The sequence below is a fragment of the Grampus griseus genome (genome assembly GCF_964374135.1).
Source record: "Grampus griseus genome assembly, chromosome: X".
Taxonomy (NCBI): Eukaryota; Metazoa; Chordata; class Mammalia; order Artiodactyla; family Delphinidae; genus Grampus; species Grampus griseus.
The window spans coordinates 91,965,542-91,984,159 of record NC_138999.1 but is presented as its reverse complement, the minus strand read 5'-3'; the positions used below and the strand labels follow the sequence as shown (position 1 = coordinate 91,984,159).

Sequence of the window (18,618 nt, the reverse complement as noted above, 5' to 3'; positions counted from 1 at the left end):
AATGGTAGCCTGAAGTCCAAGGAAAATAGTCTGAAATAAGGAATACCACTAGAGTCAGGGGGACAGGACAACAGAAAATAGGAAACATTGTTGAAGGACATGATCAATAAAGCTATTTTCCCCCACACACACTTCTTGTCCGTTCTTGGGCATCTGAGGTATTAGCGTTGGAGTGGACCCTGAAAGTGGGAACCAACAGTTAACAGCAGAGGAGAGTTCACGGAATCTGCAGTAGAACCTGATGGATAAATCCCAGCAGATGCACAATAGAAATATGAACCTTTTTATCCTGTTACAGCTGCTGATTACTCATATCTCCCTCACAGTACCTGGTATTAGTAACAACTTACACACAGTAATCACTTAATAATTATTCATGAAAAGTTTAAAGGTCTTGTGTATTAGCTCATGGTCTATTTCAGAGTAAACACTATCGCCAACGTTCAAACTCATAATAAAGACTGTATTCACTAGATAAAGAAAACTATCAAACTGAAAACAAAAGTGTTATTGTCAAAATGATTAGTCTGCTAATTGCTAATAGACATCTGTGATAAATTCAACATCAGCATTCAACAGGCAATTCATTAGTAAAGTTGTAGAAATTTGAGTTAACCTTCTCTACCAGTTATTAAATTGTTTCTAAAGGAACATCATTATATGCTTTTAAAATGACAACTTTCCATAACACTTTATGGCAGCACTGGTGAACTTTGCTAAACTATTTTAAATTACTCTGAAGTTTGAAGTGCATGACTTTGTATGGTAACCAGCATTATATACCTTGTATGTAAGTGCTTTTATGTTTCCTTGTATGGCTTTCAGAGAGTCATAACTTACAAAGATAATTTTAGATTGTTTTTAAAATTTTACAGTTAAGTAAAATTAGTCCTAGAACGATAAATACCCATCAATGCAATTTTCCAGTTAAGTCTTAAGGTAATTTGCTGGGGGGGGGTGAGTGGTCTAGTACTTATTCAGTGTTTTTAAAATTTTATCTGTGGAATACCTACATTAGACTCACTTGGAAGTTTATTAAAAGTGAAGATTTCTGGGTCAGCCTGAATCAAAATTGGAGGAATATATATAGGAATTCACATTTTAAATAGCTCTCCAGGTAATTCTTACACACTTTACAATTTAAGAACTTTAGATTATACAAGTTGTACATGATGAATAGTATGGGATCTAGTAGTTTTTTTTAATTAATTAATTTATTTTTGGCTGCGTTGGGTCTTCATTGCTGCGCGCGGGCTTTCTCTAGTTGCAGTGAGTGGGGGCTACTCTTTATTGCGATGTGCGAGCTTCTCATTGCGGTAGTTTCTCTTGCTGTGGAGCACGGGCTCTAGGCACTTGGGCTTCAGTAGTTGTGGTGCGTGGGCTCAGTAGTTGTGGCTCGTGGGCTCTAGAGCGCAGGCTCAGTAATTGTGGCACATGGGCTTAGTTGCTCCGCGGCATGTGGGATCTTCCTGGACCAGGGATTGAACCCGTGTCCCCTGCATTGGCAGGTGGGTTCTTAACCACTGCACCATCAGGGAAGTCCTAGTTGTAGTTTTGACAGATTAGCTGTTGTCATTTTATTTCAACCTCATCGTGCTTCAACTTCCAATCTATAAAGGTCTGATGTTTTATTTGTACTTTACGTGGTTCTCTGAACATTTCTGAAGTTACCTTAAAAACCAAAAGGTTGTGCAAGTGCTGATACTGCAACAGCTAGTGTTATATCCTCAGGAAAATAATAACCTCTCCTGGACTTTTTCTTCTTTTACACAATGAAAGAGGTTGGGTTAAAATTTATCTATCAAGTCTTTTCCAGATCTGCCATGCTAGAACTCTATGAAAATGAAAGTTGTTTCAAAACTATCAATTGTTAATTTTTCCTTATCAGAACAATTGAAGTGGAAGCTGCATTGAGAGCAGATGAACTATGGCACCTAGATAGGAGGTAAGTTCAAAGTACTGGGTGAAGCTTGATCTCTAATAAAACTAACAAGTGCTTGAAACAGGACTATGTAACAGTGGTTTTCAAACTCGTCTGCACATTAGAATCATCTGGGGGAGATGTTGACTCTCTTGACGGCCAGGCTACACTCCAATCAGAAACCGGGGGTGGGGGTGGCACGTAGGAATAATTTTTTAAATTAATTAATTTATTTATTTATTTTTGGCTGCGTTGGGCCTTCATTGCTGCGTGTGGGCTTTCTTTTTTTAGTTGCGGTGAGCAGGGTCTACTCTTCATTGCCGTGCGTGGGCCTCTCATTGCGGTGGCCTCTTGTCACGGGGCACCGGCTCTAGGCGCGCGGGCTCTAGACACGCGGGCTCTAGAGTGCAGGCTCAGTAGTTGTGGCACACGGGCCTAGCTGCTCTGCAGCGTGTGGGATCTTCCTGAACCAGGGCTCAAACCTGTGTCCCCTGCATTGGCAGGTGGATTCCTAACCACTGCACCACCAGGGAAGCCCAGGCATAGTAATTTTTAAAACTCTCCAGGTGATACCAATATGAAGTCAAGTTTGAGAACCACTGCTATGTTTCAAACATTTAATACTACTGGACTTTTTCAACTACTTGTACCTTAATAAATATTAAGTATCTTAGCAAAGGTACACAATATTAATTAAGGTATAGAGAAGTGAATCACTCATCTCTTAAGCAAGGAATATTTCAATTTTTTCCATATGATTGAATAACATCTATGGCAAACCTACCATTTAAAGATGACGAGGACTTCCCTGGTGGCGCAGTGGTTAAGAATCCGCCTGCCAATGCAGGGGACACGAGTTTGAGCACTGGTCCGGGAATATCCCACATGCCACGGAACAGCTAAACCCGGGCACCACAACTACTGAACCTGCGCTCTAGAGCCTGCGAGCCAAAACTACTGAGTCTGCACTCTAGAGCCCACGTACCACAGCTACTGAAGCCCGTGAGCCTAGAGCCTGTGCTCCACAACAAGAGAAGCCACCGCAATAAGAAGCCCGTGCACCCCAACGAAGAGTAGCCCCTGCTTGCCGCAATTAGAGAAAGCCCGCGCGTGCAGCAACGAAGACCCAACGCAGCCGAAAATAAATAAATAAATTTATTAAAAATAAATAAATAAAAAATAAAGATGAGGAAGTACAGGGCTGTGTTTCTAATAGAATACAGGTACCCCTTGATTATTCATAGCAAACTTCCAGTTCTGCCTTGGGTGACTCTGACTTGGTGTATGTTCAAAAGAAATTAATTTTAATATTAGCCCTAGCCAAATAAAAGAAATAGTCACAAGGCCATATCCAGCTACAAAGGAAGCAAGAAAAAGTATTCTTTATTCTACATAGCCATGTGTTTAGCTAAACATGGGGAGAACTATTACTATAGAATAGGTATTAGGGTACAGCTAGCAGTCTCTGCTAACCTTCTTATAATCCATTCTCCTTCCAGGAGACAGTGACCACTCTAAAACATGAATCGAATCAAGGCATATCCCTGGCCACAAACCACTTAATGGCTTCCTAGTGCTCTGAAGATACATACTAAAATCCTTACCATGGACTATAAGGCTCTGTGTAATTTGCAAGAGCCTTTGTCTGTCTGTCTCGTCTTGTATCCAACATTCCACACTCCAGCCATATCAGTTCTCATTCAAGTTCTCAAGCACACCCTGTGCTGCAAGGCCTTTTCACCTCAAGTTCACTTCCTCAGGAAAAACTTTCCCAATGCCCCCCGGCCAGCTTCCTTTGTGAAATTTATCTTATTTATTTGTGCAATTATTTGAATGTCTTTCTCCTCCACAACACTGTAAGCTTTATGACAGTAGGGGCCATGTCTGTTTTTGCTTGTATTGTATTGTGTTCCTAGTGCAAACTCAGTGCTTGCCATAGAGTGGGCATTCAAATACTTGGATATATGCTGCAATAACTGGGCTCACTATTTTATGAACCCTAGGATTTAGAGAAGTTTATCTCACAGTAATCTACTAGCTGAAAATTTATTATTATTCAAACGTTTTACTTTGTGCTCAAATTAGAGTTTAAAGAAACAGACATTGGAGTTATAAGCCCAACCTTAAAATTTAATTGCCTTGACAATATTTTTTTTTTTTTTTTTTTTTTTTGCGGTACGCGGGCCTCTCACTGTTGTGGCCTCTCCCATTGCGGAGCACAGGCTCCGGACGCGCAGGCTCAGCGGCCATGGCTCATGGGCCTAGCCGCTCCGTGGCATGTGGGATCTTCCCGGACCGGGACACGAACCCACGTCCCCTGCATTGGCAGGCAGACTCTCAACCACTGCGCCACCAGGGAAGCCCACCTTGACAATTTTACATTAAATCATTTAGTCTTTTTCTGTTTCAGGTTCCTATCTACAAAACAGACATTAAAAACCTTGTTAGGGGCAACTCCTAGATCTTAAACGACTAGAAGTCACATGCAATAATCTCAGAATAGCATCAGAAGTACTCAAATTTAAAAAAAAGTTACTTGATTTTCAATGAAAATGTGATTAAAAACAGCTAAAATATTTCAGATTTCTGTTTTGAAAAAAATACATATATGTATCAATCACTGAAAAGGCAACAAATTAGGAAGAACATCAGCAATAAAAATAACTGGGATTTAAATATTTCAATTTTTTTTGTTATGATGAGCTGCTATAATTGATAATGGTCTAATCATAACTTTAAAATGTTCTTCATAGAAAACCACATTTTCATGACACACATGATAATAACACAAAGACATTTTTACTGTTCTAATAACGATATTAACATACCAAAAGAATCATACAACTGGATGGGACCATTATTTTGCAAATTTTACAAATAAGAAAACTAAGGTCAAGCAGTTTAAGTGGCTTTCCTTAAAGTTCCACAGGGATTTAGGGACAGACCTGTGGCTAGCTTTAAGTCTGTTTTTTCAAAATCTACTTTTTATTTCTTTAGTATAAAGGAAAGCAAAAACTTAGGGCTAGAAGTGGTATCAACATAACAATGTAAGAATGAGGGATAACATTTAGTGGGTGGTGTGACCTAGACCAAGAGATAAGTTTTTATCTAATGTTTCCATTTTGGAGATGTGACATTAATGTAATATGACTTGACTCAAATATAATCGCAAATAACTGAAATCTTCAGATAATCCCCAAATCTAGTTTTACGTATTCATTTTAACCCTTTTCCCTAAAATTTCCTTACTAAGCACAACTGATTACTGAAATAAGCTGTACTAATACATACTTCACCTCCCATCAGTTTACCTGAAAACTCATGGGTAGCAATGCTTAAAAAAAAAAAAGGAACTGTACCTGAACAGGTAACTAGTAAAATAGCAACCAGCTCAATTATAAACCATATAAATGACTTCAGAATAATAGAATTGGTTATAATCTATAGTCCATGTTGGCAGAAGCTATCTAGCCAAAAACATCAAATATTATTAGTGTCACCAAATAAGGGTTTCAAAATTTTTAAAAGTCCTTGTCTTAATATGAATAAAATTAATGCAGGATAATTCCAACAAAGAAAAGTGGCAGGATAAACATGTACTCAGATTCTTCTTTTAATAGTTTATCAAAGGATTTCAATGTGTAGATCTCATGTACCATCTAAAATTAGAAACTTCAGTGAAAGATTGTGGTCTTGTGGTAGACTATGTAATATTTCATAATTTACTAACTGATTTGTTAATATAAAAGTGACACCACAGTAGTATATTTGTGTTGCTTTGGAAAGAATCAACACATATTGTCACTTGAAGATAAGGTATTCTGATGTAGTTTGCTTTTTTACTTAGAAAACTGCCACAGTAGCTATCCAATTTTGCCATAAACTGGAAATGTGGACACAGATGTTTAACTCCAAATTTGGATAGAAACATTACTATAATATAAAACAAATTGCCATGGAAGTTGTTTTTAAAGATCCTAAATCTTTTTTTAAAATTAATTAATTAATTTATTTTTGGCTGTGTTGGGTCTTTGTTGCTGTGCACAGGTTTTCTCTAGTTGTGGCGAGCGGGGGCTACTCTTCGTTGCTGCGCACGGGCTTCTCCTTGTGGTGGCTTCTCTTGTTGTGGAACATGGGCTCTAGGTGCCCAGGCTTCAGTAGTTGTGGCACACGGGCTTAGCTGCTCTGTGGCATGTGGGGATCTTCCCGGGCCAGGGCTTGAACCCGTGTCTCCTGCATTGGCAGGCAGATTCTTAACCACTGTGCCACCAGGGAAGTCCAGGATCCTAAAACTTAATAATGAGTTCATATTTCTCATTCAATATAAGAACAGAAATTACACCTGTTAAAGTGTGTAGTTTTGCAATCTCGGCCTGAGGTATTTTAGTCAATAGCCATTTAAGTATTAACTTTTTCCCTTCTCCAACTTTTATGAGGCACTAAAACTGAATTGCCTGTTAAAGTTTATAATAGCTTAATACAAAAGCCCAGATTCTGTTTGATAAACAACAGTTTTCAACCCATATGGAAGAATCATATTGGCTCATTTAGCAAGCATGTGTAGGTCTAATATAGGCCAAAAATATGAAGGAAAAACATCAAATACATTCAAAATGAGATAGGTTTTAACTTCTTTAATAATACAGTCAAAATTTTAACATGAGAATGATTCCCTATTTTAATTAATGTTTAAACACAATTTTAAAGAACAAAAGATTGAACACATTTATGAAAAAACTGTAGCATCTGTCTTTAGGTTCATGATGCCCAACACATTTAAAATGTATAGCATATGAAGTTACAGAACCACAGGGCTAGAAGGAAGCCTAAAAGTTAATAGCTTAACTACAATCGGATTCATCTTGAAACAGTATTTTTTTTTTTTTTTGCGGTACGCGGGCCTCTCACTGTTGTGGCCTCTCCCGTTGCGGAGCACAGGCCCAGCGGCCATGGCTCACAGGCCCAGCCGCTCCACGGTATGTGGGATCTTCGCGGACCAGGGCACGAACCCACGTCCCCTGCATCGGCAGGCGGACTCTCAACCACTGTGCCACTAAGGGAAGCCTGAAACAGTACTTTTTAACTCAAGTGATGGTCATTTTGGCTCATCTAACTAACCACGTAGATGTCAATCACAGAATCTTGCACATGTGGAATGGCCATTTACAGTTAAAATGAAGTAAGATAGACAACCAGAATAAAATCAATTCCCTTAGCTACTCTTTTATACTTTCAATATGAGCACTTAAAATGTTAATTTGAGATAAATTTTCACTATTTAAACTCACATTACATGTACCAAAATTACAAATGAACATAGCAAGAATACAGACATACTGTAGCCTCTGGCTTTAAGACCACACACTGGTCAAAACATTTAGAAATTCAAAGGATAAGAAGTCACATTAGGGAGTAGAAAACCTTAAAACAATTTAATTTGGCATGCTCTTTGTACAGCTGACCAAACTAAAGACCAAGGCAAATGGAACATAACAATCCATGTGTGCTTTTGAAAATGATAGAAACTACCTTGGTTTTGAGAAATTCAGGTTGACCATTTTAGGAGAATTTAATCCTCAAATCAGCAATTCAAAATTCCCCATTACAGCCGAATAAAATGTTAAATGTCCATGAAAAGTTACTCTTAAGTTGGGATGCCTTATGCTGAGGCTTTAGAATAAAAGTATACTTCACAAATAGAACAGTGAACACAAATTATCACAAGTCAAGATAACAGTCATATAGAAAGAAGTAAGATGAACTTTCTTGATACACACAAATTGTTTCAATGACCTTTCCAAAGAATGAATTTAAAATGAAGTGTGCTAGCTCCAAATACAAGACGAACATAAAACCACTTAACTTTAGAGTGTATGTAATACTCTGAGAAAGTTACTGAAATTACCAACAAAATGACAGAATATCTTTTTTTTTGACAGAATATCTTTAAAGCAATGCCCTCTTTATAACCTTTAATAATTTCATCTGCCAGTTTTTAAGAAGTTTTATCTGGTCTATAAATTTTGTGCAAATAGACTTCTGTTTTACCGTTACCTAAATTACAGATATCCAAGATACCAACGATATGCACTTTATCCAATTCAGTTGCTGCTTTTATAATATCACCTAAAAGTAAAAAGCAGATGGTAAGTATTGTAAAATAGTTAAATATTTACTTGGATTTAGTATCACATAAGTTGATTTTTTTTCTTATAATTAACAGTGTCTCTCATCTTCTCCCTCTTCCCTCTAGTTCATCACATACATTCATCAAAGTTATAATATAGTAATTTCTGCCAATAACAGCGAATACATCAAACAGATGCTACCAAAAATGTCAAGATACAGGCTGGTACTCCAAAGCCTTATTTGTTTGTTTATTTATTTATTTAGTGGAGCAAAGTAAATCTACATATTTTCAAGGTCATTTAGGTGCCAAGTAAACAACTTCTTACTACCCTTCAAGGAAATACAAAGATAAATTTTTCTATTTTGCAATTCAATCATCAATTATTTGCAAAATTTACAAGACATAAAGCAAAATTTAAAAAAGAAGCTTCTTTTAAAGTATGTTTCCTTTTAAGTGGCTTTATTAACTAACACTTAGCTTTGGATATTCTTAAGAAGCTTTATCAAGAATGGATCGGGTGAGTGACATTGATGAAAATGGCAGAGTACGGAATTTCAGGGCTCTGTTCCTCCACTAAAACAACTTATAAGCTGGCAAAAAAACTCTCAGATCAACTTTTCCAGAACTCTGGAATCTAGACAAAAACTTAACAACCTGGTGAAAGATTAATGAAGAAAGAAGTTGCTGCACTATGGTAAGAGTGTGCTGTGGTGTTTTAAACTGCCCGCCTACTCCCCAGATCAGTAGCAGCCATGAAGATGGCAGCTCGTACTCTTGGTGCAGGTTGCTAGCACCAGAGGGAGCTACGCAGACCTTATTCTCAAAGATGTGGTTGTGTATTTTGACCTGTCAGGCAGCTCCCTCAAGGTCAGATGCAAGAGCTTGCTTGTGTTTCACCCAATTTGGAGCATCCCATGACTAGGGTAGCTTTCCCAATGGCTTTTGTTGAAAGCATATAAAGGCAAAAGCATTTGTCAGAGCAGATAGATCAGGGTTTTAAAGTTGGGACAAGCAATAGACAGACCAAAAAGCCTGGGGAGGAAGGGCCTGGGAAAAGAGATACGTGGGGGAATATGAGCTTTTAAGAGCTCCTGTGTATTCCAAGGAATCAAGAAGGCTACATGTATGCCCAGTGCTGGATGCACGTTCAGAAAAGGCCTGAGAAAACTCTCATTGTTCACCTCTGGCTGACCATCAGTCTCTGTAGAACAGGAAGTGAGGGCTAAGACAGAGTCATAAACATCTTGGCTAAGCACTGAAGGGGTGCCACAACACAGAGCCAATCTGCAAAAGGTGAGAAAGTAATGTTTTTCTTTTCTTCTTCTTCTTGGCTAAAATGTATTTAAGGAATCTCTTTCAAAACACTAACCACTACCAAGCTACTGTATCACAGACTTCAGTGGTTACACATGACAAAGACCTCATTTTAAACATGAGAAAGCTAAAACATTTAGAGGTTAAGTAACTTAAGTAAAGTCACAGGGTGATTCTAATCCAGACAGTCTGGCACCAAGGCATGGGCTCTTAACCTTTTGTGCTAGAGCTACATCTCTACAAAATTGTGACCAAGGGCCAGTAGTGGATCTAGATTTTGTGGGGCTTGAAAGGTATACTATTTGGGGGTCTTCTTTATGAAAGAGAAAACAAAATACAACAACACACACACACACAAAAAAACCCTAGAAGTGCTGTGGAAAGGATTTACACAAGTGAGAGCTCCTCAAGCTTAGGCTTCATTAGCTGCATAGGACAGCCACATCTGCTAGGCATGTCACAAAATCTGATGAATGATTTAAAATTGTGCAAGTTCACTAAAGCACAATGAATATAATAACAACTGCTGGTACTATATAATTTTCTTCTTCTTTGAGTGGGATGGACTTTAATCCAGATGCTTTGGAAAGATTTCAAGCTCTTCAGATTTGATGCTAACAGCAGAAACCCAAACCTTAATAATTCTAATTGTCATCATATCATTCTACAAATAATGACTTACGTAGTACCTGCAACATAACGTATAAGTAAGCTTTCTGTTTAGGTAACTCTGCCTACTTGTGTAAATGACAACCTCTCTGCACCTCAATCTGCTCATCTAGTACCTATATCATAGGCTGTTGTGAGGATTAAATGCATGTAAAAGCATTTAGAATGGTAGCTGACACATAGTAAGCACTTAATTAAATGCCAGCAACCATCATTTTCTACTTAAGAAAACCTAGTATCAAATTAAAATGTTATTATTTACATTACAAAGGAATCATTTTAAAATGATTATAGATTTTACCTATAAAATAAGCTTCTCTACATGTCACTTTAAAATGTTGGAATTACTAAAATTGTACATTTTTAGGAACATCACATATGCAGAAGGTGAGTGTGACAAAGGCAATGCTTTGTGTTTGCCACTCCATTTCCTCTTCATGGTCACATGGGAGACAAAGTGTCCTGGCCTCCCTTGTAGTTAGCTTCGGATCATGTAAATAAGTTCTGGCAAATGAGAATGTGAGCAGAAATGATGTGGCAGTTTGGGTCCAACAAAATTAAAAGTCAGTGTCTCCTTCATCTATTTCTTCCTCTGCCTAGACAACCCTAGAAGCCATTTGTTCCTGTTGGAGGTGCAACAGGATGGAAGCATGCTGGATTCCTGAATCACTGCTGGGGAGAAAGCTAATAACTGATTGCATCAGACTTGACTTGAGCAAGAAATAAATTTTTACTGTATTAAGTCACTGAGACTTTGGAATTGCTTTGTACTGCAGCACAGTCTAACCTATCTTGTAATATAGTGTGGTATTCCTGCCTCTGAAAATAATGTCGGAAACTCTGATTATCTAGAGAATAATAAAATTATTTCTTACATGTGTTAAAACCTTTCCATATCATGCTATGCTTCTGAAATGTTTATCAATGAAAACAATGCTTTCAAAGAGGTGGGATATATATATGTGTGTATATGTATATGTATATATATATATATATATATATCCTTGTACTTCATAGTTAAATATAATACCAATTATAACACCATAACAGTATTATTCAATAAATGATTTGGGAACTATGGCTAATCCCTTGGGAAAACATTAAGCTGGATCCTTATCTCATTCTCTATACCAAAATAAAATTCCAAATGGATTAAAATTTTAAATTATAAAAATGAAGCCATATTATCAAAAGCAAAAAACCCCCCAAACAACCCAATTCAAAAATGGGCAAAGGACTTAAATCGACATTTCTCCAAAGAAGATATGCAAATAGCCAATAAGCTCATGAAAAGATGCTCAATATCATTTGTAATTAGAGAAATTCAAATCAGAACCACAATGAGATACTGCTTTAGGATGGCTGTTATCAACAAACAAACAAACAGAAAATAACGTGTTGGCGAGGATGTGGAGAAATTGGGATCCTCATGCATTGCTGGTGAAAATGTAAAATGATGCAGCTGCTGTGGAAAATGGTTTGGTTGTTTCTCAAAAAGTTAAATATAGAACTACCATATGACTCAGCAATTCCACTCCTAGGGATATTCTTAAAACAACTGAAAGCAGGGACTTCTTAAACAGGTACTTGAATACCAATATTCACAGCAGAACTATTCATAACAGCCAAGAAATGGAAACAACCCAAATGTCCATCAACAGATGAATGGATAAACAAAATGTGGTACATACATTCAACAGAATATTATTCAGTCATAAAAAGAAATGAAATTCTGATATATATTATAACATGGATGGATCTTGAGGATATTATACTAAGTGAATAAGCCAGACACAAAAGGACAAAACTGCATTACTTCACTTATATGAGATACCTAGAATAGGCAAATTCACAGGGATGGAAAGTAAAATAAGAGGTTACCAGGAGCTAGGGAGAGGGGGGAATGGGGAGTTATTGTTTAACAGGTATAGAGTTTCTGTTTTCAGATGATGAAAATGTTCTGAAAATGGGTAACGATGATGGTTGCACAACATTGTAAATGTACTTAGTGTAAATGTACTGAATTGTACAATTAAAAATGGTTAAAGTGGTAAATTTTATGTTACGTATATTTTACCACAGTACAAATTATATATGAGTAAAAAACCAAAGCTATAAAAGTATCAGAAAAACACATAGTGAATTAAAAAAAAATCTTGGACTGAGTGATGCCTTTTTGAGTATGACATAAAACCAGCCACCATAGAAATGAAAGATTGATATATTTGAGTACATAAAAATAAAATTACTTAAAATATCAAGATTTCCACTGAATAAACGTCAAACTGGTAAAAGTACTGCAACACACAATAAAGGGTAAATTTCTTCAATATGCAAAGAGAACTTACAAATTAATAAGAAAAAGAATGCTCATGGAAAAATGGAAAAAATAAAGCTAGCATAGACAGTTCATAGAAAGAAAAAATATAAATGGCCAATAAGCATAGGAAGATATTCAAGCTTAGAATAATTAAGATATGCAAATGAAGATAATGATATAATACTTTTTTGCCTATCGTCTGCCAAAGATTAACAAGACTGATAACACCTAGTATTTCTAAGGGTGTGAGTAAAGTGGCACTCTTTCTTTTGGTTAAAGTGTAACTTGTTATAAATGCATATATCTTTTGAGTCAGTGACATCTAAGAATTCATCCTACAGATGTGTAAGTGCACAAAGATTATATTATATACATACACACAGATAGATATACTCATTGCAGTACTGTTTGTTAATATCAAAAACATTTGAAAAAGAAAAAAAAAACATTTGGAAACAATCTAAATGTCCATCAATAGGGGACTGATTAAGTAAATACAGGTATATCTACACAGTGGAATATTTATAGTTACTAAACGAAAAAGGTAGCTCTCTCTATACTAATATGAAAGTTATTCAAAACACAGTGTTACAAGGAAAAAGTAGGTTATGAGACCATGTTTACTATAATTCCATTTGTGTGTACTTAAGAGAGAGAGAGAGTGTATGTTTGTGTATGCGTGTGTGAGAGACAGAATATACTGTTATATGCAAAAATAATTTCTTAAGGATTCAAAGAATACTGGTTACCTCCAGAGAGTGGGTGAGTAGGTTGGCAGAAGGGGATGGACCTTCAAAGGCAGGGAGGGGAACTTTCACTTTTACCCTGTGCCTTTTGGTATTGTTTGAATTTTTAAATTGTGAACATGTATAGCTTTTATAATAAAAAAGAAACTAGTTCATAAAAATGTTTAAAAGATGATACCAATGTTATACTATAAGCCACTGCATTACATTATTCTGTATATTTTTATCTTTCAGTTTGTAATTATGGAGGGAATAGAAATGTTTTGAATCAGACTGATCTGGGTTTAGATCCTAGCTGTTATCCATGCTGGTGAGTCTCTCTGATTTTCAGTCTAATCATCTATAAATAGGGGATAATAATGTCTACCTTGAAAGTCTCTTGTTAGGATTAGTTGTAACTTATGTAAAATGTCCAGGCACAATGCTTTGCACAGAGCTAAACGGACACTATCATTATGTCATGAAAAATACGGTATTCCATGTTCAAAATGAATCACCTTGCTTTTGATCACATCACTTTTCTAGGGATTCTTGCCCTTCATGTCCCAAAATACTAACTGCTTTGGCAGAATGGTACCAGGTATTTTCACTTGACCATGTTAGTGACTGCTGGAAGACTACTGGCACTAGCAACTAGTAGATACCTGAGGATTTTGCCTTGATTTTTTATATCAATAATAACATACACATATAGCAGAAGAAACGTGACAGAAGTGGATACTGCATGAAGCAAGAACATGAGTGCACAAATATTTAAAGTACATATTAGGGCCCTAATTACGAAATCTGGGTTACTGTAAGTCTAAGGAGCTGAAATGTAAGAAGTAATACTGCAAGTTAACTAATATACCATCTTTAAAATGGACTGTGGAAAAATAAAAAACCTCATCTCTTACAAAATTAGATACTCAAGTTCAGTTTGCAGTAACCATTACTGCCAAAAGCTACTTCATCATCAGGTACAGCTCATAAGACTTGTTTAAAAACAACACCCACTCAAGGGTTTCATCAGCTTAGAAAGACGCACCACAAAAATCCCAAGATAATAAAGCCTTTCTTTAAAGCTTTTTAAAATGTAATATTCTTATAAGCTTGATGAAAATGGCTAGAAACTTTACCACATGCTTAGGAAATAGAAATGACAACAGAAAGTGAATAGGATAATTATAATTGGACACATAATTTTACTGGTATATAGAAATGATTTATAGTTCAGGATATTATGTAGCAGCCTAAACAATTAGTTGGTTGAAGGGTTTCACTACTGGGATTACATACACTCCTAGCAGTCCTGAAGAAATTTATTGCATAGCACTTGAATAACAACATTTATAAGAGAAAACAATTGTACTCTACTATACTATGGAGGTATTGAGATTTCAGGCAATTATAAGGTGAAAGGCCTGAATTAAAAGGAGAGAAGAGTAGAAGTTGCACTGCTCCATGTGCATACCACTTAGGTCTAATGAATACTTACATTTAAAAATGTATTATAAGAGAACATTCTTAATGCCTGCCTGGAATAGAAACCACTAATCTATCCAATTTTATTTAAAAATATATTCTCATTTATAAGTCTTTGGGTACTTTTACCTAATAATTCTTTAAACTATATCAAATGTTAAGGCTAGAACTATTTATATAATAACATCTTAAGGTTAGGACTGTTTGCAATATTAATTTTATTTTCTGAGTGAAAAGATCCTGAGATTGTCTTACCTGTAACTGCTTTTGGACCTTGAAATCTGTCATTGCCAGTTAATTCCTGTGGAAACACACAGCTGTAATTCATGCAGGTCAATAATGTGTCTATTTGAGATGTTCGGACATCTTCCGGAGAATACTCGGGAAGGAATGCAACACTGATTGCTCTCTCATGATTCAGACCTGTTAAAGAAAAATCACACTTTATTAAAAGTGCAGTGGGTTAGTACATGGTGCTAACGTGGCCAGATTTGCTGGTTTGATCCGCACATGTGCCAAATAGCTTCAAAACTGTAAAAAAAAAAACTTTCAAAACTAGGAACTAAACCCTTTCCTGTACAAACATTTATGAATACATGCTATTGGTTGATAGAAGAGACACTTTGGAGCAATCTATCTCCACCGCTGGAAATAACAATCCCAAATCTTTTAATATTGACAGAAGGCTTAAATTTCAATATCCAGAGGATAGCCTAGTCACATAAATGAAGACATGTAGGGTGTTTTCTTCATCATTCATGACAGGTGCCATTACAGGATAGGAGAATTCAGAGGTAACTACTGGTTCAATTACTGCAATTTGGACTTAAGGATATAAGACTCAAGCAAGGCCAGGGATGGTAGTAACAAGGTTCCATTTGTCCTCAAATATACAAGAAAAACTTTAATCACTCACCATTAGGGCTAGAAAAGGTTGCAGTATGGGGAAACAACCAACATGAATCCTGACCTGTGTCTGTTACTCTTTATGAGAGTCAATGTCAACTAGGGTGGATAAAAAAAGATTCCTAGAGTCAAGGGTTTGAGCTGGGTATTAAAGGATGAGTAACATTTAAATAGAGAGAAGGGTATTTCAGGCAGGACAGGGAGAAGCCAAAAGTAAAGACCAGAGTTAAGGAGACCATCTTGGCTGGAGCAAGGGTAAACGCACAGAGCACATCTTGAAAACTCTGAATTTCACCCAGTCACCCAAACCAGAAACCTAGAAGTTATCCTTAACTCCTCCCTTTCATTCTTCCCTGATATTTTAGTCAGCAAGTCCCGTAGATTCTATATCTCTCCTATTCAGCCCTATAGCAATGCTGAAGTATGGAGTAGGAGCAAAGGGTAAGTAAACAAGTCCTTCCAGTTAAGCTGTAAACTGATCCAGAAATGCAAGTCTGTTCTTTTTTGTTTTTGTTTTTTGCAGTACGCGGGCCTCTCACTATTGTGGCATCTCCCGTTGCAGAGCACAGGCTCTGGACGTGCAGGCTCAGTGGCTATGGCTCACGGGCCCAGCCGCTCCGCAGCACGTGGGATCTTCCTGGACCGGGGCACGAACCCGCGTCCCCCGCATCGGCAGGTGGACTCTCAACCACTGCGCCACCAGAGAAGCCCTCGTTCTTTGATTTTATGGGCAAATGACACTAAGTTCCATAGCTTTAACTTAACGAACAACTAAGGGCTACTTAAAGCTTTTTAAGGATTACTAAAATCTGGTATTCATAAACTAAAACAGTCATGCCATCTAGAATTTACTGTGGATTCCAATTCAGTATTACAAGTATAGCTACCTCAGAACTCTTAGCAATGCTGCAAAACTCATGTCAATGTGCACACAATGGCATCCCATTTCCTTGATTCTAATACCAAATCTAAGACATACCATCAATTTAGTAACAGTTTTTTAATGAAAAAGGAAATGCTGCATTAATGTACCCATTGACCATAAGATGCATTCCAACTTGCAAATGTAAAAAAAAAAAAAAACGTATGCTTTAGAATTGAGAAAATATTAGAAGTTGGAAATCCTGATATTTTCAGGAAGATAGCTTCATTATCAGTGTGTCACTGATGCTATTATGAGTTGCTTTCTAAATTACAGAATGCTGTGAGTTTAGCTTCAACATTATTGGTAAAATTCATCATGAGTTGTTTGGTTAAAACTAGAGTTCAGAGTGCAAATGTATAAGTAAACATGCCTAGGGCCTCTGTACTTGATGTTCTTGTACATAGAATGTTCTTTCCCCAGGTAAACACACGGCTTGCTCCTTCACCTCCATCAGGTGTCTGGTGAAATGTTATTTTCTCAGGGAGACCTCCCTTGACAACTCTATTTAAAATTTAGCCCTTTCCTACAACAGCACTCTCCAACCCTTTTCTTCTAACCCTTATCACCATCTCATTTTACCATAGGCTCTGTTATCTGTTGCATTAACGCATGTAACCTCAGCCCCCAGAACAGTGCTGGGCATGCCTTAGGTGCTCAGTAAATATTTGTTAAATTGAGCAAAAGAATGTATATGTGTGTATTTTTAACCTATAATTTTCGAATATTAGACTTTAGGACATTTGTGCATTGTGTTCAAATATGAATTCATCCATATTCCCAACAGCAAAAGAGATGAACACAAACATCCTCCCCACAATGTACATGTATAATGCACTTCAATGGTGACTTACTGTTTATGTGTTACTTAGATAACTTACAACATACTATCTAGGTAAACGTGATAATATATGTGGACTATATTAAAAATTAGAGGCAGATATAAAATCAAACAAGCTCATATTCCTCTTTTGTAAAGTGTATTGTATGCAATTTATATATCTTCCTCTCAAATTCTTTGTTGTCACTGAATTTCTTTTCCAGTGAAAAGTGTGTGTGTTTGTGTGTGTGTGTTGCAGAGGAGGGCAATTTGTAATCCCAACACATAGCTAAGGGTACTTGGCATATACCATGTTTCATGGAATCTAAGATACCATTGATTTTTAAGATGATCATTATTTTATATACCACTAAGAAAGAAAAATGCTACCAACTAAACAAAGGCATGACATCGATTATAAGATCCGTATCAATTTTCAAAGATGTTAAAATATGGGGAAAAAGGTGTCTTACACTGATGAAATCTGATAGTAGCTACTTAAGGTTTAAGGATTAAATTACTTTTATTATGCAATGGAATAAGGGACAGAATTAAGGGGTGGCAACAGTAACCACCTCTGGAACCCATATAATCCAGTGTGCTGCTCCATTCAAGATACAATAATGGGAAGCATGCCAGTGGGACAGAATATCCTAAGGATATAGCCAGTTAGGGAACCAAGAGTGAGGGAACCCAGTGCTACTCAGTTAATGGTTCAAGTAGTCTTCAGTACGGAAGGAGGCATACCTCAGGGGTACAAATAATTGATCCTGAGCTTGCAGGCCAGTACCAAGGAGGGCAGGAATTATGTTGGCCTGCTTGGTTGCTTTAATAGGAGAAAAAAATCAAGGTAAGTAAAGCCTTATGATTTCCATGTTAACTATAGCATATTACATTACTTTGATGTTACAATTAATGCTATTAAAATTTTTAAATTATCATTTAAATGCATTTTGCAGAAAAGGAAAAGAACAAACCATATAAAAAATTTTTGACAAAAAATCTTTTGACAAAAAGTCTAGAAAATACTGTCTTGACAGCTCTCCTTAAATTATACCTATTGTTACTGGGGTTTGTATCTCTTGATTTCTAAGAGATAAACAGATGGCTTTCAGAGGTTTACTAAAGACTGGCTGAATATTTTCCTTATTGTCTAAGTTAAATGCAAATCGAAGAGGGAACTCTTAAGCTTTAACTGACTCAGCATTTCATGGGTAACTAAATTAGTGTTGGCAGAGTCAGTGATATACTAACACCATCTATGAGTCCAATAAAGCTTTTGAAAAATACTTTCTTATATTTAAAGTGAGAAATAATTCTTAAAATTGACCAATAGATTAAAAATTTTGTACCTGGGCTAAAGGCACTGAAAATTTAGTGTTACTCCATCCCAATATCTTCTCTTT

General features: G+C 36.6%; 1 protein-coding gene across 1 annotated transcript in view; it reads right to left on the bottom strand.

Annotated features, from left to right (window-relative positions):
• Positions 1–7,888: 7,888 nt before the first annotated feature.
• The window catches only part of RADX (RPA1 related single stranded DNA binding protein, X-linked), a gene marked incomplete at its 5' end in the record, with an annotated part of 62,538 nt that continues 51,808 nt past the window's right edge, over positions 7,889–18,618 (bottom strand). Inside the window, 2 exons of the mRNA XM_082681332.1 lie at positions 7,889–8,047; positions 14,820–14,987. Of these exons, the coding sequence (XP_082537458.1) occupies positions 7,917–8,047; positions 14,820–14,987 (299 nt within the window). The 3' untranslated portion in view covers positions 7,889–7,916. The remainder of the gene's footprint in view (positions 8,048–14,819; positions 14,988–18,618) is intronic.